The following is a 21,829-nucleotide window of genomic DNA, read 5'->3' on the forward strand; positions in this document are numbered from 1 at the left end:
CGCTCACGCCATTTTTTTCATTAGCGCTTTAATCCAATTACTGTGTGGTCTGCCCTAATCTCTAATGGGTCTGCAATCGTCTTCCTCCATTCATAGATGACTCCAGAAGTGGCTGCACACACTGTGTCATCCTACACAACATAATGAGTACTCAAGTGCTGCTCTGCCTCTCTGCCCTGCCCCTGGCTCTGTCTGCCTGTATCTGAAATGGTGCATTCCCTCCTATTGATCCTCTTCCTGGTGGAGTCACAGGCAGGCTTATCCGGCTCGTCCCAGCTTGTCTGCCTTCTGAATGGACTCACAGAGAGAGCTGTGTGCATGTGCCAGGCTTCGGGGTTCTGTGTAGTCCCAGGCAGCTTGTGGCTGAGTGGTCATTGTGGCTCCCTCCCTCCTGCCCTCCTGCCCTCACTGTCTCCATGTTTTTTGCCCCTTTGTTGTTACAGTAATAATTAGAGATGCATGAAAATCTGTCCACTTAGCACAGCATTAGTTTATTATATTTTGCTAAACCTTAATGGCTTTCTCACTGGTATCAAACAGGGCCGCTGCTTTGTGGGTTTTTTTTCATGGGAGTGTGTCGTGACTAGCACTAACAGGGAAGCCACCGGAGAACCACTGTAATGATTAATGTGGAAGAATGAGTGTTATTTTGCGACAGACTGTGGTGATTCATTGTGTTCGCAGAGATGTTAACGTTTCAGTCATTGTGCATGCCACACAGACTCCCTGTTATTGTATGTAGTTGCCACACATGATTCGAGCTGAAGTAAAAAATTAAAAAAAAATCTTTGCAGTCCTCAGAATTCAGTCTGCAAGAATTTTTCCATTTCACTGATTATTCATGTCTTTTTTAGACATGGTGACAGGCTTGCTCTCTCTTAGTTCTTGCACAGGTTGCACAGCTCTACTGGAGCCCCGGGCTGGATGAAAATCAAACTGGGATTTTTGGCGTTATTATTATTTCTCAGCATCACATAACTGTCTCTTGGAAGTGACAAAACATGTTTGTCCTGGGACTGTGGTAGTTTTGTTTTGTGTTCACAGAATTGTCAGAATTATTTAATAAACCACAATTAATCTCTTTCCTGCTATTTTTCCAGCTCTCTCTTCCCTATATTTTGTCCCTACCAGCACAGTGTCTGCATCTTCTTCTGGCCTTGTTTTCAGCCTTCTAAATACTGACTCATTACAGCAGTACACAGCATGGCATGATGGGCCACAGACGCTCAGCTCTCCGCCTCCCTGGGCCTTTGTTGTGTGGTGCACAGCTGAGGCAGATGCTGAGGGGCACTCACACTAAATTGCCTGAATGAGGGTGAATTCTGTTGGCCGCTGAAGTGGAGTGCACCATAGCTCATTGAGTCACGGCTTATCTTCCACTAAGAGAGAAAGAGGAATGTAGCTCAGAGAGGCATATAACTGTTAGAGAGAGTTCATTCTAACTCGTATTTTGGCTCCACTTTGAGTCATGATGTTATTTAAAAGATCTTATATCACCATGTCAAAGTACCCAAAATGTTATACGTGCTTTGCATTTATTGTTAATTTCAGGCCTGGTCCACATGTTCACAGGTGTTTTTTTGAATAGCCTTTTCTAATATGTTTCGTCCACACATAAATTGTGTTTTAGGTCACTGAAGACAGACCGTTAGCAAAACTCCTTCCCGGGTGAAGATATTCAGACACTCAGTTTTCGGTATTGACATTTTGGCCTGTGACGTCAGAGTGTCTGCTGTTATCTTGGTAATATGCAGTCGATTTTGCGCACTTGTGGGTGTAGCCAAAATAGTGCTGGTGTTAACCTTGCTAACAGTATTTTGTACATGTTTACACATAAATGTACATTTACCCTTCCTCTATATTGAGGAATAGGTGCGGCAGAATGCACTACAGAGAAATTTTTTTTTCAGGCTTCTGATTGGCCAACGTGACTTTACAGTCACGCTTATATCACTGTCTGTTGGTTTGGCTTACTCTTGATAGAGTGTTTTTGCGTTTTCATGTGGATGAAGGCTTGTTTATTTTTTATAAGACAGTGCTTGTGTGGCATTTTTTTTTTTTTTTTTTAAGAATGGAGGAAACCCCCCTATTTTAACAAAACACCCATGTGCATCAGTAGTAATGTCTCCTTCTCTAGTGCAATATTATACCACATTTGCAGAGCAATATTACTTCACCAGCATAATAATCTCAAGTTAAATGCACGTTGTCACTTTTTATACTGCACCCTGTTTATACTGTAGACTTTATACTTAGTCTGTAAAAATGTGGTTGAAAGTGCCAAGTCTGGCAGAGAGGTGCAGCCAGACTGCATAGACTGGAAGAACATCTTCCCTAATATGAATTTAGCTTGTGAATACAATATTGCTTTGTAACAAGACTCAAGTGATGCATATTGAAGCTCCCCACCCTTGGGGGACAACTACCATAATTAAAATTTCAGGATGTGAATCTCTCAAGATCAGGTGACTTCTGTTCTACAGAAAATAACAAACTATAGAGGGTATGCTTGTTTTGTCCAATCAGAAGTCAAAAATTCATCAGTCATTTGGTTTACTATCATGTAAGACAAAAGAAATGGAGCAATAGCCTATCAGTATGGTTGCAGATCAATTTTCTGTTGTTCAGCTTATTGATGAGAGGACTGATTGTTTCAGCTCTAGTCCGCATGCTATTGTTTGTAAGACAACATCTGTCCTTGTTGACAGTGTGAATAAATCCTGCTCAGAACCAAGCCAGGACACTGAAGCGAAGCATCACACTACGTTTGTGTTTAAATTCATCAAAATCGTGTTTTGTAGTTTCCAATTCAGATCAACATCCGTTTCTTCCATTAGAAAATTACAGATTTAAGATTTAAAAAATGCTGTCAGGAAAGTTTTTAATAGAAGTTACGATATGAATTAGCTGTTAGCTGTTTCAAATGATGTGTTTTGATGTATATTTCTTTGTAGAATTATTTTATTTAACCCTCTTCTCCATTGTGATGTACATCAGGCTACAGTATATTGGACTGAGACAATCCATTTGGCTTATGACAAAATGATAAAGGTAATATGGCATAAAGTATGACATATTTTATGATAATTCAATATTACAGCCAAACACTTTTCAAATGGCCACTCTCCAACAACAGACAGGAGTCTGAATCACCTCCACTGTGGCAGCTTCTGCTGCCTCGGCCTCTTATTCTAATGTGCACTGCCCTATTATGTAACTCATAAATATGACCATTACGTCAGTATTTCAAGTGATATTTTACGCCCTCATTTTTTTTTTTTTACATGCAACATTCTGCTGCCATGAAATAAATCCTGTTAACTGCTGATTGTGATTGCGGAATATATTAATTTATAACTTATAAAAAGGATTTAAGTGCATATGAATTATGTTGTAAGTCTCTTTGAGTGGTGTAGATGCCACAGAAAAAAGATTTGGGCTTAAGATTTAGGCTTTACAAGAGTAATTTGGGCTGAAAGCTTTGAAATAGGTATAATTAAGAACCATGCAGTGCCGCTGTAATAGTGATTCGTTGTAGGCTCGTAACCGTTTCTTATAAAGCTAAAAGCACAGATTTACTGTAAGCTCCTGGCAAACTGTTATGCAGTCTCACCATGGTTAAAAAGTAATGCACAAATGAAATGCCCCAAGTGTCTAAAGCCTGGCAGATACTGACACCTCAGCTTGAGGCTATAATAAGGGAAGCACCAGCTGAGCCTCAAATGAATTGTTAAAATTTGCTCTTTAAACATCATGTGGTTTCATTGAATCATATTGTACACAGGGCTGAATTCATAGCTTTCGTGTACTTATAGTATGTATGTATGCATGTATGTATGTATTTATAGTATTTGGTTAAGTGGTACAGACGTCGAAGCATCATGCCACCAATGCTCCACCCACCAAAAGCAGTCATGGTGATCAGCTGAAGTTGTGCGCTGTGTTTTGAAAACCTCTTTAGTGTAAATAGTCACTCCTCAGAGGCTGCACTGCTGCATCCAATCAGACAGCCATAAGAGAGAGAGAGAGAGAGAGAGAGAGAGAGAGAGAGAGAGAGAGAGAGAGAGAGAGAGAGAGAGAGAGAGAGAGAGAGAGAGAGAGCGAGCAGTGATGTCAAAATGTGGGGAGAGGGGAGCCGGAAAACACGTTTCCATAGCAACTGGTAGAAGTGAGTATAACTGTGGTTGAGAGACATGAGCAGCAAGCAAATACTCACTGGTTCCTCAAAACTAGTAAGTACTGGATACTCTCAGTCTGGGTATGCATTGTCACTTTAAGACAGTCACCTCAATGCTGTGTTTCTAGTAATACGCAGATTTTCTTTTTGCTGGTTTTCACCGAGAATCAAAATGTGTATGTTTTGTGTACTAAAACACTGGATGTACATGGCTGTCTGCTGCAGAATAAACCAGACCCCTTTTCAAAGAACAAGTTACGTATATTCTAATTAGAGCTGAAACGATTAGTTGATTGGTTGATCAAAATTAAAAAAATGAAATAAGTCTGCAACTATTTTGATAGACAGAAAGCTATTTGAAGACATCGCCCTGGACTCTGAAAAATTATGTTCATTTAATGTTCATTTTTCAGAATTATTTGACGTTTTACAGACCAAAACAATTAATCCAAACAATAATCAGCAGATTACTTGCTAATGACAACAGTCATTGATTTTACTGTAATTCCACAGTTACCCACCACTTGTAAGTAATTTATTGTGATTTGAATACAAGTATTTTCAGGAACAAACTTGGGGCAAGCTTGCTCCAGTGACAAATATGTGTTTTGAGTTTTGTGTTTGTAATAATGAATCAACACCATAAATTGGTCTAAGTGGGTGAGTTTATGGCAGCTTTTCTTAGCCTGCAGGAGTGGGACAAATCATCATCGTCGTGATATATTATGATATATTGTGAGTCAGTCTCTCTGCGCAATACATTACAAACACACTGGCACTATAACTGAGGCAGAGGCACTTCATTCTTGCAGACATCTAAACTCTAAAATGATTTTCTTTCCGGCAGTTCAGACGCTACCAGTTAAAGGGTGTTTGACATTGAAATAGTGTCACATGTTCATGTTGCTCTGTGTGTGTGTGTATGTGCGTGTGCGTGCGTGCTCATGTTAAAACGGCTCAGTCTTCATTCATCTTGGTACACACTATTTCATCTCAGCAGTCTGTAAAACTGTGTGAAACTGAAAGCTGGTAATGCAGTAAATAAATACAGTACAGTGTTTTGCTTTTTAAAGGTTATAGTTTGTCTGCCGTTATGCTGGGAGGAATGTAAATATATGTTAATTAGAATTTTTTTAGAGTGGACCTTTCATTTGAAGGACAGATCAGATTCTTTTCTTTATTTTTGATTGCAGATAGTTGAGCTAAGACAGTGACTGTCAATTTGGCAGGCTTAAAGTTTAAATGGTTTTCTGTGTGTGTGTGTGTGTGTGTGTGTGTGTGCTTTACGTTGGCAGAATAGATAATGAGCATAATCCCACACGGCAAGTGAAGCGAGTCACGGCTTGGGTTAAGGCTTACTACAACATCCAATAGCACAGGTTGCAGCACCCGAGGTGTTGTTCTGAGATAACTACAGAGGCTAGAGGAAAGGGGCCAGGCTCTGCATAAATTCTCATCTATATGGTGTCCTTGCTCCTCATATCTTATCAGTTACCTCCAACATAACTGTGGAAAAGTCAGTGTATTCCTGTGGGTAACATAAATTTGAGATACAACCCAAGCTAGAAAGGATGGGTTTAGACTACGTGAGACTATTTAAGGACCTCCAACTGCAACCACTGATTGCTGTAGCTCAAGGACATCAATGTACATCATTTTCATTCATGAAATAACCCCCTTCCACCGCCATTACACAGACACAAACACACCCATACACGTGCAAGCATGTGCATGTGCTGGTATTAAGTAGTACAATGCCTCATGGCTGTGCTGAAGAAAGCATGGACACGACCCTTAAATAGAAACAAAAGACTCCAGCGGTTTGTTAATATAGTATTTTTCTCCCTGTTGCTGTAAATTTAATGAGATTTCTTGAAGATTACAAACGCCGTGCTTTCATTGATGACCTATAGAGGCATGAATTATTGACACTGCAAGCTGTCTCCTACGCTCGTGATCAGCCTGCATCCAAGTATGACATTGCTCACAGCTAGACTAAATGTTACATCACAAATGAACTGCTAATGTCAGAGCCAGAGTTCCCGTGTTGCATTCAGATTTGCCTTGTGCTTTCCTGTGTGGACGCAGAAAAACTGACCAACATTTAGATTTATTGCTGGTGTTTTCTTGGTATTTCGATTGGTACTGTGGTAAAATTTAGATAGACCATCATTCTCTGCTCATGCAGTATGTCATCTGTCAAGTTTATTTCAGCCTGAACACATGGTGCTATTGTAAATAAGACTTAATTTGCTGCTCAGATTTTGGGACAGACCGGCATTCTTCATCCATTTGTTGGCAGCTGTTCTTTGGGTTCCAACCATGTTCTGCATCCATAATTGGCAATGTCTTGAAGGCAGAGATTGTTAAATCTAATTATCCTGCTTGGTTTTTGTCAGTATGTCTTTGTTTCTTGACTTATTTCTCTTCAGTCTTAAGAAATGAGTGAAGTGAAATTCAATCTAAAGCTACCCTGAGGTAGAGCTATAGCTTGTCTTTGAATGTTTGTGGTCAGTATCTCTGACATTAGATTGTTGGTGGAAAATTCGACTCTGTCTTTTGTCCGTGTATCTGAAGTGACAGGATGGCTTTGCACTGTAGCTTCACATTTCTGCTTTTGTCTATTGTATTGTAGATAGTCGATAGAGAATTCGATGGGAAAGGAAGTGAATTTTTTCATTTTAGTTCAGTTTTTGTTAAACTGTTTTTGGATGAAGAGCCTCAGTCTGAAGACGCGTTTAATATGAATGTCAAGTTTAACTGCAGGGAGATTGCGTGTTTTCCCAGAACTAGGCCACCCTTACATACTTGAATTGTTTATTTCTCTGTAGGTCTCTCCACCACTCTTGTGTTGAGGGCCTTAACAGCTAGGAAACCGCACATTCGGGCATGTATTTCCTGCTTGTATGCAAGATTTATGAGCCTAAGGTTAGGTTAGCCAATTAGTGGTACATAGCACCTTGTGATGCTCTCGGGGCCATCTTCCTTTCTACTTATTTTTAAGTTCTTGTTCCAGTGTTAATACTTAACAGTCATACTTTGAATCTTCTTTAACAGAACTCAAGGTGTGCAGAGTTCACGGTAGGTTTAAGAGTTTGTGTCCAATGATTAGCAGTTCAGAGAAGTAACGGTGCTGTTTGATGGCTGGGTTTGTAATAGGGCACGAAAGAACACATGCGTGCATTCACATACAATTTAAATGTTTATTATTATTTTTTTTTTATCTCTCAGTGGATTACTGACACACCCTTGATACTGACTGGCATATGGGACATCAATTACACCAAAATTAAGCAAGCAATAAGATCAGGATTCCACAGTCCAGTTGGCAGCTCCATGAGGCTGTATCTCGCACAGCGTGTTGAGCTAAATGCTAACATGAACATGCTAACACACTCACAATAACAATGCTAACATGCTGATGTTTAACAGGTGTAATGTTTACCATGTTCACCATCTTAGTTAAGCATGTTAGCATGCTCACATTTGGTATTAACACTAACTAGGTGAAGCTGATGGGTTACTTGTTCATAAAGCAAAGTAATGGATTAACAGTATCAACATAGTATTACATATATCAGTAAACTGTTCATGTTTGAAGTCTAATGAATTAGCACTAGAAGTAGTGTATGTGTGATTCTCATTAATGTAATCTTCTCTTGTCTACAGTGCATGCTCCTTTAACTTTATTATGTGGAGATCCCCATGCAGTCACAGCCCTGCTTGGGTTTAAAATGGATCGGGCACTAGGGATTCACATTCTGATTAAGTTTCTTAGACACACAGTTGTGTCTTGTAATTTCGCCACCCCTGCTTTGAAATAGTTTTTTGCCCTTTAAATGGACTTGAGCTGCAGTAGCTCGTTAGCCTCTTTAATATATGAAAAGTGAGCTGTTGGCTGGAGAGCAATTACCCTGTATTCTTGTTCATAACTATCTGTGAAGGGGAGCCAAGGCTCTGCCTTCGATCTGAGAGAAACAATTAGTGCTTGGGCTATAGAATAATTTAACTTGGAAAACTCTCATGCTGTGCAGGTGTGTTTATGTTGTCATTCTAATATCCTACAGAATAAGGAGAAGAACATTTAGTTTAGAAGAGGAGGAGGATGGGAGATCATGTGATGGAAATTCCTATGGGACCTTCATCCTTCTGAATGTCAGCTTGCTTTGGAAGATATGAGAACGGTTTTGCATTGTTGGTTTTAATATAGGAAAATATACTGACAGCTTTTACAATCTGGCTCTCTGCTTTTTGACTACATGACATTTATTCAATGCGCATGATTGATCCAGTTAGATGAGAGTTTCTGATGTCTTTCGGCTAAGCTTACATTACTTATCTTTATAGGGTTTTTTTTTTCTCATAAGTGGCTCATGTACCTGTTCTCCATTTTTCTTAGCCATTTATATTGGGATTATACTCTAGAGACTAATACAGTTTAATTCAATAGTCCTGCAATATCGCTCATGTTTATGTTATAATGTTATGTTTTGGTTTAAGCTGTTTTAGTTATGTGTTAATTCAGCTTTATGGTTGTTTTGGAAGCTGCAGTTTTTGGTATTGTTAGATTTTATTGTATTATAAAAAGAGGCCTTTGTACTTGTGCACTTAATTTGCTCCTCAAATGCAATACTGTGGTAAGAATTCAGTGTATTTCTGCATGATTCTGCAGCCTCTGCATTGCTCTGACATTTTACAGAGTATACAGCAAATCCTGAGCTAGTAATCTTTTTTCATTTTTGATTGCTCTCTTCCCAGCAAATGTGTCAAAGGGAATAAGTGTCTGAACAGTAGTTCAATGACTTTATATAATGGGGGTTATTTCATTTGATATTCATTGGACCCTTTTACTTTATTGGACTTCTTATAATGGGTTTATGACATTTGTCCTGAACCTGTAGTTTTTCTACTTTTTAATTGTGGTCTAATGTTGTGTTTCTTTTTACCACTTTCTGTTCTGGCTTCAGCCATTGTTTTTGTGTGCGTAGTATGTTGTTGAGGATTTTTTTGTGGTTTGAAATCCATTACTGATACAAAGTTCTTTCACACACTGAATGTGATAATAGGCTGTACAAATAAACTTCACTTGACGTGAATAATCATCAACATGCCTCTGCTGCAAATTAGTTGCCTGTTTGTTTGCCTAAATGAATACCAACCGTACTTATTTCCTCAGCCCAATTAAAATAAAATCATTATCCATAAAATTAACATAACATTGTTGTAGTTTGTAGCTCATATGAAAATAAAATGCGTGGGGTTTTGATGTTTGGTTTTCATGTTCTTTCACTTTGAACATCAAATCCTGCTGACAAATGAAACAGTTTTGCTCATTTCAAAATAAAACTTTCAAACAGCTGAATAACTGTCATGCATCTAATTAAATATAATGCACTGCTCTTCTGTTAAGTTTTCTCAATTAGGGAGGAAACACAAAAGCACAGAATACATCAGTTAATAAAGGGATTTGAAATGTTCCTTAACCTTTGACTGTATTGTAATTGAAATATTAAATTGTCTTTACATTTTCACATTTAAGGAAATGTTAGGATCTGCTGAAACAGATGTGACCAAAGTAAATCGGTCTTTTCTTGTTCTCTTCATGTGTTTCCATTCAAGAAAACATTTTGTCTGTTTACTCCAGTCCATCTTCACTAGACACATCTTCTTTCCATACATATTCCCACATTCTTGCTCATGCATAATATAGAGTGGGATTTTGGGCCACATTTAGTCACACTTCTTAGTCAACCACTGGAACTCTTGACTGCCCCCTTGGGAGATTCCACAGGAAACAAGTGAAGCTTTGTTCTAATTAAGCGCGGAAGTGTTTCAGGCCATACCTCTGTCTGTGTCAAATAACAGAAATAGTTTTTTTCTTCATCTGGTCTGTGATGGACTGCAGGCTGTCACTGAGAGGTGCACCACATTTATCTTACCAGAGAGCTTGATTTCTAAAAGTCTTCCAAAGTGTCTTAAATATAATTTCTCTCTCGGTAAGTTGGAGGCGCAGCACTGGCTGAATGTTAACTAAATAATTTCAGTGCCTTCTTAATATTTCTCTTGAAACGACAGGAAGACCGCAGGCAAAAGAAGAGTAGGGAATGTCCATCTTTTTGGCAAAGGGGCTGCTCAAGGCAAAACTGGCATAGTCAGTTTCTTGATGTGCATGGGTATTGCCTGCCACAGATTTTCTTTTCAAAACAAAAATATTTCAAAGTAAAAATATTGACTTATGTGAAAAGATGTGGGTTTTGCCACCTACAGGCAAGGAATATATAGTAGCTGCTATAATATGGAAAGAAATAATATGGAATTGTCTAATCAACCTGTGGGATACTTTAAATGCCAGTGTTTTTTTGTTTCAGTAATTGTTGTATTTCTTAGTGCTAAAATTGTTTCAAGCATTTCTCAATTCTTAAGCAGTGTGTCACTTATAATGCTGCCATGTTTCTTATTTGGTGTTGTTTATGTTTTTTCTTCTGTAGTTTCACTGGAGGTGCAGATCACACCAAGTCATGGTGAGATTAGTCTTGGAGAGTCCAAATTCTTCATGTGTGAAGGTAAGTTCATGAAACTGTCCTGACTATTGTCCTTCTAGCCCCTTAAACACAATACGAACAACACGTTGTGCAGTTAAACATTGTTTAGACACACACAACCGTATTTTAAAATCTTGTCAAAATCTTAAACATTCCAAAGTTACCAAATATGAAATATGAAGAACAAGAAATTTAGAATGTGCATTAAAATTGTGTTTTGGGTTTGAATATTTCGCTTTCTAAATATAATAGAGCTTCAAAGAAGATTTGATTACAGATTATAAAGTTGTCATAAGTGTAAAATAAGATAATTTCTACAACCAAGAAGCACATGTCAAGGGGTTAAATCTGCTACCGAAGAATTGGTTTTTGGCTTTTACTCACATTTTGGGATTTTTGTAAAGATATAGTGTAGTGATTTAAACAGACAAACGGTCAGGTCAACAGAACCAGAGATCTCTGTTTTGTGTTTATAGTCTCTTAATAATAAAATAGTAGTTTATATATATATCAGACCGACTCAGTGCAAAAATCAGAAACAGAATTTGAATTACTTCTTCTATAAAATCTGCTAGAAAACAGCCTGATTCCAGTTGGCACGTTAGTAATATGAGTGCACACTGCACAGATATTCTCATAGATAACTGGCACTCAAAGGCAAAGGCAAGGCAGCGCTATTTTTAGAGCACATTTCAAACACAGAGGCAATTCAAAGTGCTTTATATATAGGCAGAAGCATTAGATTGATATTCAAACGCAATAAGCAATAAAAACCAGAAAAAAATGGGGATAGAATGAACTTAGACAAAAAAAAAAAAGATAAAATGAAATAAAATACATAAAATGAAAATAAAAGTAGACAAAAATAATAGTAGGCCAGACATACAGGTAAAGTGCTGTTACAGTGCCATAATAATTTGTAAGCTGCCCCAAGTGCAAAAAGGGAAATGAAAGTGCAGTGAGGAAACCCATCAGTGGTACAGGAGAACAGCAGAGTTTTAAATTTATATTTATAAGTGGCTGGAGTTGAGGTGCATTTGAGATCCTCATAAAGTTGGTCCAATCTGTGTGCAGCATAATGGTTGAAAGCAGCGTCATCCTGTTTGGTTCTGACTCACGATCTTACCAGCTGACTGCTTCATAAAGATCTAAGAAACCCTGCTGGGTCTATATTCTTCAAGGAGATCAGAAATGTATTTTGGTCTGAGAATATTTAGTGATTTATAAACTAGCAATGGTACTTTTGACTTTACTCAGATGTGGGACAAATGATAAAATAGAACTAAGTACTAATACAAGCACTTACTCTTCTAAAACTACATCACTTCACAAACCATACTGGTAATGTAAAGGTCTAGGATGTGTATCAAGTATCCATATGGATGAAATGTCCTGGTTTTCAGTCTAATCAGTTGGTGACCTGTGTTGCATGACACCTCGTTTAATGTTCTGTGTTTCCTGTTGCCCTCCACATTGGTTCTTTCATGTTTCATTTTACTTTTCTGACACTTTGATTGTTTCAAACAGCTAAAATATATAAACCACAGGCTACAGCTCATGCAGAAAAAATGTACAACCCACAGTGTCTGTGGGCACTGGTTGACTTCACTGATGTTAAATGTGTACCTTACAGATACTTGTTTTCTTATGTTGTGCTCTTTACTGTGCTCTCAGTTGTAGGCGTTGCCAAGCACATAGACTGGTTTGGACCAAGTGGGGACAGGATAGAGCCGAACAGACCAGACATAACAGTAACCCGTAATGATGAGTCATCTTCCACCCTCACACTGTATAAAGCTGGGACTGAAAATGCAGGGACATACAAGTGTGTCGCTACCAATGGAGACCAGCAAGGGGAGTCAACCGTCAAAGTGAAAATCTTTCGTAAGTATTTCCCCGACCTTATACACTCTCCAAAATATTGAGTGGTATGAGCACAGAAGAAAAAAAAAATCCTGTTTATTGAACTCATAGTATTTTATTGACTGCTCAAGGGCAACACATTACTCTTTTTCTTTTCAAGTGAGGATGGATTTTTCATCAGTTCAATAAACGGTCGGAAGACCATTAGAGGGCTGCTTAATGATCCTGTCTGTTGTGCAGTTCTTGTGAGTAATGGCTTTTATTTTCCATGAATGCCAAACATCAGCAAATGTCCATCAGAGATGAAATCCCTTGATTTTCCAAACAGCACTTTTCTGTTGTTTCAGTGCTTGTTTTAGGTTATTAATTGAAGTGGCCACACGTGCAGATTTTGCATATTAAAATCATTCACCAAGACAGCAGTGTTCAGTTTGCTGTTTGTTAACAATGATCGTTTGCCTTGATTCAGTAAATGTTAGGAAATGGAAAATTTAACTATTTTTAGATGTGACGCATCTCATGGAACTGGCTCGCTGCCAACTCACAAACTCACAGTCAAACCAAGCAAGCTACTGCCAGACCAGCTATACACATGCCAACTTCTGCCACCTATGGGAAAGGAAACGAATTGCAGCAGTAGTTTGCAAATGTAATGCAATGTAAATGAATGTCATCACTTGTGCCCCCTGCAGTTGTGTCTTTTTTATAGCTACCGTTTTCTTTGCGTGTGTCTATTACGTTAAAAAGCGTATGCAGCATATGAGTGCATATTAAATGTGTGGCTTGTCTTCTGCTCAAATCAGCAAAATGAGTTGGCAATATTGTTAAAAAAATAATGTCTTCGTGTTAAATTTTGGATGGCCTTATAGCTGAGAAGTTAACGTCATTATCTAACTTTTGCCCTGAGTCCAGTCCGTAAGGTAACGTTAGTTCGTTCCATATCTTGTAGAACTCCCAGCAAATTCTATAAACCACTTGGTTAGTTTTAGTAATTACTGTAGATTAGAAATGCTTCAGTTCTGGTAAAATAGGGAGTCAGGGAAGCTTGTTTTGAGTCATAATACTCTCAAAATAATGTTCAGCATTGCCTGAGAAAGCGCGTTTGAGGGGAGAAGAGTCCTTCCAATGTAGTTATAAGGAAGCTGGTTAAGGTTATAGAATTTATTCATTTTGACCTAGGCTGTAAAATGGCGGAAAATGTGATATTTTTTTTGGGTATGTGTAGTAAAGTGTAGTGAATGGTAAAATTGAAAAGCACTTTTTCAGTTTTCCTTTTTTTAATACAGGAAAATTGCAGGTTAATGGGGTAAAAGCGCCATTATGAAGATATCCTGTTGTATGTAGAGGAATATTTTAAAATAAATGATAACAAATGTAATATCTTATACAGTAGTGAAGAAAAATAAATTTCTACCCACAGTCATACAAAGTGAAGTGGTTTTGATGAGAATTATTATTTGAGTGAGTAAATAATGTGTTTTTCTTTCTTTTTTTCTTTTTTTTTACAGAAAAAATCACTTTCACAAATGCGCCCTCACCACAAGAGTTTACCGAAGGAGACAACGCCAACATAGTCTGTGATGTCATCAGTTCACCTCCTCCCACTGTGTTCTGGAAATACAAAGGAGCAAAAATACAGATGGAAAAAGATGGTAATATTTCTCAGAACAACATGGGAATCAAATCCAGTGTCTCTTGCTGTTGTGTTTAGCTCTTGTTGTCTGTTTTAACTCACTAAGTTTTTAGTAGTTCTTGGGTTTTTAGTGTTTTGTTTATTTTTTTTGTTTGTTTTTATCACCTCTGTGATAAACAGCTAATGAATGTGAAGAGTTTTAAATGTCATTTAATATTTAGTTTACATACAGTCTAGTTTGGGTAATGGCTTTCATAAAATCCCTTTAAATCCACTGGATTAGAAAGTATATTAGAAACAATCGTGTTCCTTTTTTTGTGTCTTCTAAAAGTGAAAATTGCATTCTTAAATTTATAAATTAAGGAAGTATCGCCACACTATAACACAATCGCAGTATTGCAGGGACAACCAACATGAAGCATATTTCAAAACAAAAGTCCAAACTGAAAGCCAAACAAAACTAATTTGTTAACTGTAATGGACATAAACTACAGCATAAAAGAAGACTGCATAGTCATAATACAACCACAGACACCTAATACCAAGCCATAAAGGATATGTAGATTTACCAGTGTCCGAGACTTGAAAGTGTTCATGCCTGCTTTTGTTGCTGTTATTCTCCAGGGTTTATCCTGTGCTTTGAAAGAAAAAATTAATTTGGTTTTGAATTTGAAAGTACAATTGACTCGCTGTTATTCACCCTTGACACTGAGCAATATCATAATGTGTATGGTATTGTTGGTGTCACTCGCTGGAAAATAACACAAGCCCATGTGTGGGTTGTAATAGTGTTTTGACTTACTACATGATTAAATTTATTCGGTTCACATTTCATCTCAAACCGGGGGGATTCTTGTGGGCTTTGGTCATATTTCTCTTTTTCTGGAGCTGGTGGAAGGAGAGTTGGACCTACTCAAAGATCAGGATTTGATGAAGTGGAAATTATATGTAATGCATGCCCAAAAAAACACTTGTTGTCGTCAGTTGTTTTTCATCACATTAGCCATCAGACCAGCAAAAATAATACATATTCCTCACACTAATGTAGCTTGATGAAAATGCATAAATGCAGCAATAATTTTGTAATAACAATGCAGTGATATCAATGACTAAGCGACATCAGTGTTAAAACGTTGATAAGTTGTCAGGCATATATATTAATCCAGTCTAAAGTTTATTTATTGTTTTTCTTGATTTCACTCTGTAACCCTCCTCTTTGCGCAGCAGCAGCAGCTTAAATGTCATCAAATACTTACTGTGATTGACTTGTACCTGATGTGAAAAATATGTAACACACCTGACAGTGCATTTATTGTCTTCTTCTTTTCAGTTCGCTTTAAAGTGCTGAGCAACAATCACCTTCAAATCCGTGGCATAAAGAAGACGGATGAGGGCTTATATACCTGCGAGGGTCGCCTCATGGCCCGCGGCGAGATTGATCTGCGGGTCATCAAGGTCGTAGTGAACGGTTAGTAGCCCTTTCTCCCTCGCAGTATTTCCTCTTCCTTTTTGTTCCTGTGTGCATGTTTTTGTGCGGCAGGTGTCCCATGACGCTTAAATAAGCTGTAGATCCTTAGAGGCGACCAGGCTCAGCATCATTGTGGAAACAGTTGCCCAGAGCAACCGTGTATCAAAGATGTTTCATGCTAATGAAGTCTGTTTCCTGCAACTTCTGAGCCTAGCAAATGAGTGTGCCTAAAATAAGTGTTCTGAATTTGTCACTGCTTCTGTTTCTGTTTTCTCTCCTCTACTATCTATCTACAGTGGGTACAAAAAAGAATCACCCCCTTTTCAAAACATTCACATTTCTTTGCTTCACAGCCTGAAATAAAAACACAACAAAACAGACTTCTTCCAGCTTAATTTACTCAATGCAACATACAACATCCAAGTGAAAGGGGGAAAAAAATAGCAACGATTCTAAAAATAATAATATATATAAAAAAACACATATAACTTGCTTTCATAAAGAATAACTACCCTTCATTTATACTTTGTGGAATCACCTTTTGCTTAAACTACAGCCTAGAGTCTGTTTGGAAAATTGTCAGCCAACAATGCACATCTAGACCGAGATCTTTTCATTATTTTTCTGAACTGTTGCTATTTTTTTTTTTCATTCGCTTGGATGTTGTAAGTTTCATCGAGGAAATAAAGCTGGAAGAATTGTTTTGTTGTGTTTTCATTTCAGGTTGAAAATGTGAATGTTTGGAAAGGATATGCATCTATGTGACTATCTGCTTACGTATGCATGTATATATCTGCTAAGTTGTTTTTCTTTCTGTCTATTTCATTATGTATCTGTGTCTCTGTGTCTCAGTGCTCCCAACCATCAGGGTATGGCAGTTAGAGGTGAATGCCACAGCAGATGTCGGGCAGTCTGCCATGTTGACTTGTGCCGTTGATGGCTATCCTGAACCCATGGTGACTTGGACAAGGTATAACTCTGCTAGCACCTGGAGAGACCAATGCTTTCAAACAGTTGCAGCAACTCTTGTCAGATGTTAGCACATTGCCCGAATAATTTAAACGACGTATCTGTTAATTTGCGAAATTAACCTTCAGCTAGACCAAAAATATATACATTAAAAACAGTCTATTAAAAAAATGGAGATGCCTGACTTAATCTAATACAGTAAAACAAATACAGCGGGAGTGGTATTGGTCATATGCACCAGTTTACCTGGCTCAAACTGGATGCCAGAGTGTATAGTGCACCGTAGGGTTACTTGGGATATTCTACTAACTGGTTTATTCATTGCAATAGGATACTTAATCACAGGGTATCAAAGGTGCATGTAAACAGTGAAACCTGAAGACTAGAGTGTCATCAAGAGCCACATTATCCTGTGTGTCTGAATACAGTCATTGATAGGGTCCTGCTTTGTTTAACTGTTCCTGTTCATCTTGTTTCCAAGACAGCAGTTAGCTTTGTAGACAGCTTAGACTGGAGGGGGTCACAAAGTTCAAAGAGCCCGGGAGCTTCTGTTGGTCTTGGATTTTAGTATTTTATGGCCCTTTGAGTCATTTTTTAATGCTTGCGCACTTCAACAGCACCCACAACTTTTTGAAAGCTGTATTGAAGCCCAAAACAAGTGACTGCAGACAGACGGAGGTCAAAGAACATTATCTCTTTTGAGAGGCAAAATTGTAAAGTGCTTTGTGAACTGCTAAGGTAAAAAGGTTCTTAAGAAATGTAGTCCATTTCTTCCAGTAGTGACAATTTATACACCGATAGGACAAAATGAAAATAAACAGCTTTTTAATACCTAATGTCAAAAGGCTTGCAAAATAAAAAACATTATCATGCTTCTTTTTGATTAGATTTTCAGCTTTCACCTTTTTCATTACTTGATCTTTTTCACTTTGTCATTCATCCAGAAACTACTGCATATTTTCTAAAGCTCTCAGGGTTGAGTTTAAGAAACACTTTTTCTTTTTGAAGAACGGCAACCTGTTACACAGTGCAGTTTAGGAGCAGTGTTTGAAATTGATTGGCTAGATGGTTAAAATGTTCAACACCTCTGTTTTCCACAGGAACGAAGTGGTTCTCGAAGCAGGAGAGAAGTATAGCTTTAATGAAGATGGCTCAGAAATGACAATAATGGATGTTACCAAGCTGGATGAAGGAGAGTACACCTGCATTGCCAAGAACAAGGCTGGGGAAAGTGAGCAAGAGCTCAGTCTAAGAGTGTTTGGTAAGGAGAAACATTTTCTATACATACACGAGTTAAAGTGACATTATAAAAGGTTCCAAGTATAAGAATATGTGGGTGGGGGAAGAACAATAGCATGGTTATGTGTCTTGCTTTCTAAGGGATACAAGATGAGGTGTTGTTTCAGTGTGGGTTGTGATTGTTTCATGTAAAGCTTAAGGATTTAGAGAACTGGCCAAGTGGAATGAGCTCAGCTGAACTCTCTTCTTTTTCCTTTGTTTTTGTCCACTAGTTTGTTGCCACCTTTATTTTAATTTCAGTTACAACCACAATATCAGTTCTTGTAGTCATGTCAATTAAATTTACATTATCTGATGCAGTTTATTTTCCTAAACAGAAGAAGTGGCCAAAGCCTGCTTCTTTAGAGCTCAGTGCATAAACAGTCACCATAAAATTACTCAAGACAACTTTCAATGCACATTGTTTACCTATTTAGCAATATTTATCTCATTATCTCAAGGATTCTCTTGCACTCACAAAGCTCTGTTTTTTTTACAGCAATGTGGAAAAAGCTGCAATCATGCATCTTCTTGTAAGCTCCCGTTTCTGAATATGAAAGCTGTAAATATCTTTCCCAGTCACATTATTTTTTTTCCCCCTATCCTGACTGGAGTTCTTTACTATATGGTACCTGTCAATACCAAATATGATGTATTGATCCATAATATTTAATATTCATGGATAAATAAGCAGTAGGTAATTGTAAAGGTAATCTTCTTCAGTATTATTTATCAAGAATTTAACACTAAAATTCTCTTATTTTATTTTGATTCAGATATTGCTAAGTTCTGACTGGTGCAAGGCAGTGTGTGACAATACCTAGAACATCACAGACGAAAACAGAAACACGGACATCTCTCATGTGAAATAACCGAAACTGGTCTCTCTTTAGGAGAACATTTTGTGTTCATGTGTGACGCAAGAATCTGATTGAGAAAATAGGTTTTCAGAGCCTTTAAATAGGGCAGCACTGAAATTAGTAAAGCAAATTGTTGGGGCTCTGAATACCTCTGAACTTAGAATATAAGTCCTACAGTATGTGTTAGTGTCAGAGCTGTAGTGACAGCAAGGTTTAGCCAGATTTATTCATTTCTTCTCTTTATCTCCAACATGAACAAAATAAGTTGATAGCCAGCAGCAGAAGCTTTTAGAGCCGTCTTATAAATACAAAATGTTTCCCTTTGCTGACACACATCATCAGTGTGGTTAATGTTACTGAAACTCCTGGCCACTGTTCATTTGTTTGTGCTGTTCCAAGTTCCTGTTCTCACAGTGCTGTATGCTAGAACATGATGCCAGTGTTTTGACAATAAAGGAATTGACTGTTCATTTAATAAGTATCGGTTGAGATAACAGCATTTTAACACGAGGTTGCCGTTGTTTTCTTGTGTTGAATATTGTAAATCAAATAAATATTCACTGTATTGAATAGGCTGACATTTTGCCTAATCCATGCATTCATCCCGCATGGAGCGGAATGAAAAAAGACGAGAGCACAGAGCAACGCGCATCCTTACACTTCAGAAGAAGCACTTCGGTTTGCTTCGTTCTGCTCATGTCACAGTTGTGGCACCCTGCTGTGCTTTCTGGTTAGCTCAGGTGCACTGTAACTTGACAGTTTGCTCAAATGTAAACAAAAATGAAGACTTGCTCCTCTGAGATAGATTATTACATGAATTAAGTCTGGATCCTCACATGGTTATCACAACTTTGCTGCTGTTGAGACCGGGAAAGCTTAAATACAGTTTTGCTGCCATAAAAATCCCCCTCACCTGTCAAGCAACTGAGCCTCATCCTCGCTTTGAACTCATGCCAAGTCCATAGAGTTTCTCTTTTTCTTATTGTATTTGTGCTGCCAAACCACCTGGCTGTCTCGTTATGCTCGTGCGGATGTGATGACTGTGTATTTGTGTTTTACAGTCAAACCTAAGATCACATACATCGTAAACCAGAGCACTTCAGAGATGGAGGAGCAGGTAACTCTGACTTGTGAGGCTTCAGGTGATCCGACTCCCACCATCAACTGGAGCTACGGTGATAACATCTTCACTGAAGGAGAGCAGGTAAAATAATAAAGGCAGTATGGATGGCAGTAGTAGATAAATAACTGAATTCTAATTTTGGTTCTTAAGGCCCGGTGTCCTGCCAGTTTTACTTTACACACCTGGTGTAAAGTAGACTGATATTGTCTGTGTCCCAGTTGCACTGTGTAGGTGCAAAAAAAAAAAAAAGAGAGAGAGAGAAAGAAAAATGAGATTATGGTGGTATATTGTCTCTAGTGGAAAAAAATGACTAACGTAGAAAGAAATCCATGAACACATTTATGTTACGTACACTTTGTAATACTTCCAGATTGGAAATGTGGTGATGTGTTTCTGAAGTTGCAGTTTGACGTCTATATTTAACACTGATATTTAATCTCATGCATCAGTTCCACTGTGAATATAATGAAAAAGTACATCTCTTGTAATCCAGTAGTATACTTTACAAGGCATTAGTATGTGATGTGGAACTGGGTCACAGTGACTACTAACCACCTGGGAGGAACACAAACCTGCAAGACACCGGTGTCTCAGGGAGGGGAATTGAATGCCTTTTACCTAAATTCAAGAGGTATATTGATCACATGCAGGTCGGGGACTTGTGTAGTTTCACTGTAAAACACCCTCGACAAGGTTCGTGTACCGCTGCTTCTTTCCCTTAAATTAGCAGCTCCTTCGAGATGGCCCAGTGGATTTCATGTAATTAGCTCAGCGATACTCAGCCAGGAATGTGGAGTACACCCAGATTTGACTTGAGTTTTCCCAAATGTCAAGAAAATCAGCATCAGATACCCAATTATAACATTCCCAAAATAAGCATGTAATTTGAGGCAATAATTAAGCTTTGTCTGCTTTGTATTGTATTTGCTAGAATGAGCACTTGAATGCCCAAGTGTTTGTTTAGCATTTTCAATCACTATTGCCATTATTCTGCTCATGCCAGTGATTGAAAAGTTTTAATATTAAAGTGTTATAATTTATCATTGTTATCAGTGAATATTCTGCTGCCATCTTGTAAGTTTATTTTGGCACTGCATTGGCTAAGAGCTAGCTTTTTACCTTCCATTACATCCCTGATACCCCTGTATGTTCTCTTAGTAATTATCCTCTACAATTCCATACACAAACCATCAAAAACAATGAATACCTGATTGGTATTCTTCTACATCTGCTGCCCACATGGCCTGGTTCTTCAGGGTCTTGGTGTTGCTACAGTTGATGGGTAATGAAGGGGGGGAAATGCTTCAGAGATATGCTGTAGTTCATGGAGGAATTCTGGAGCCAGTCCATTACATGCACTACATTTTCTTCCTACAGGCACATCTAAACAGGATCTATCAGGTATGAAATCCGCGTGGCACAGAAATGTACTGGAGTGGTGTTGCAAAGTATGCCTCCAGATTTGACAAAACCCCCACTGAAATCAAGTAATCCCTTTTTATTGAAAATTTCCCAGCTGTTTTTGAAAACCCCAAGGAATGATCTCATCAGAGTTCATGAAATTGATTTAACTACTGCATGCTTTCTAAATATAGCCTGAAAACTTCACTGATCTTGTGACAGAAAGTGTGCAGAGCTTATCTCATAAGATCAGATGAAAATTTGGTTTAATAACATAATAATAGGCAAACGCCATTTCTGTGTCGCTGTTGCCTGATCATTTCAAACTTTCCATCACAGCATGAGGTTGTCTGGAACCAAGCCCAGCTCAGTCTGTCTGTCATCTCCATAATACTGTAGATTGTCAAACATTAATGTCGGGATCACCTGAGAATCGAGGGTAAAAGAGCTCCACCTTAAATCTGTTGTTTGAGTATCCAACACTCAGCTCCTGCTGACAAAAATGAAAATACAAG

General features: G+C 38.1%; 1 protein-coding gene across 5 annotated transcripts in view; it reads left to right on the forward strand.

Annotated features, from left to right (window-relative positions):
• The window catches only part of ncam1b (neural cell adhesion molecule 1b), a 63,471-nt gene that overhangs the window by 15,646 nt on the left and 25,996 nt on the right, over positions 1-21,829 (forward strand). For 3 of the 5 annotated variants that reach the window (XM_041047024.1, XM_041047022.1, XM_041047023.1), the window contains exons 2-8: positions 10,666-10,740; positions 12,394-12,603; positions 14,091-14,234; positions 15,546-15,683; positions 16,536-16,653; positions 17,753-17,913; positions 19,852-19,994. In XM_041047024.1, coding sequence (XP_040902958.1) covers positions 10,666-10,740; positions 12,394-12,603; positions 14,091-14,234; positions 15,546-15,683; positions 16,536-16,653; positions 17,753-17,913; positions 19,852-19,994 — 989 coding nt within the window. Of the gene's footprint in view, positions 1-10,665; positions 10,741-12,393; positions 12,604-14,090; positions 14,235-15,545; positions 15,684-16,535; positions 16,654-17,752; positions 17,914-19,851; positions 19,995-21,290; positions 21,315-21,829 lie in introns of all 5 variants that reach the window. The other 2 variants (XM_041047019.1, XM_041047021.1) reach the window with 1 other exon arrangement.

The sequence above is a fragment of the Toxotes jaculatrix genome, chromosome 9 (genome assembly GCF_017976425.1).
Source record: "Toxotes jaculatrix isolate fToxJac2 chromosome 9, fToxJac2.pri, whole genome shotgun sequence".
NCBI lineage: Eukaryota > Metazoa > Chordata > Actinopteri > Toxotidae > Toxotes > Toxotes jaculatrix.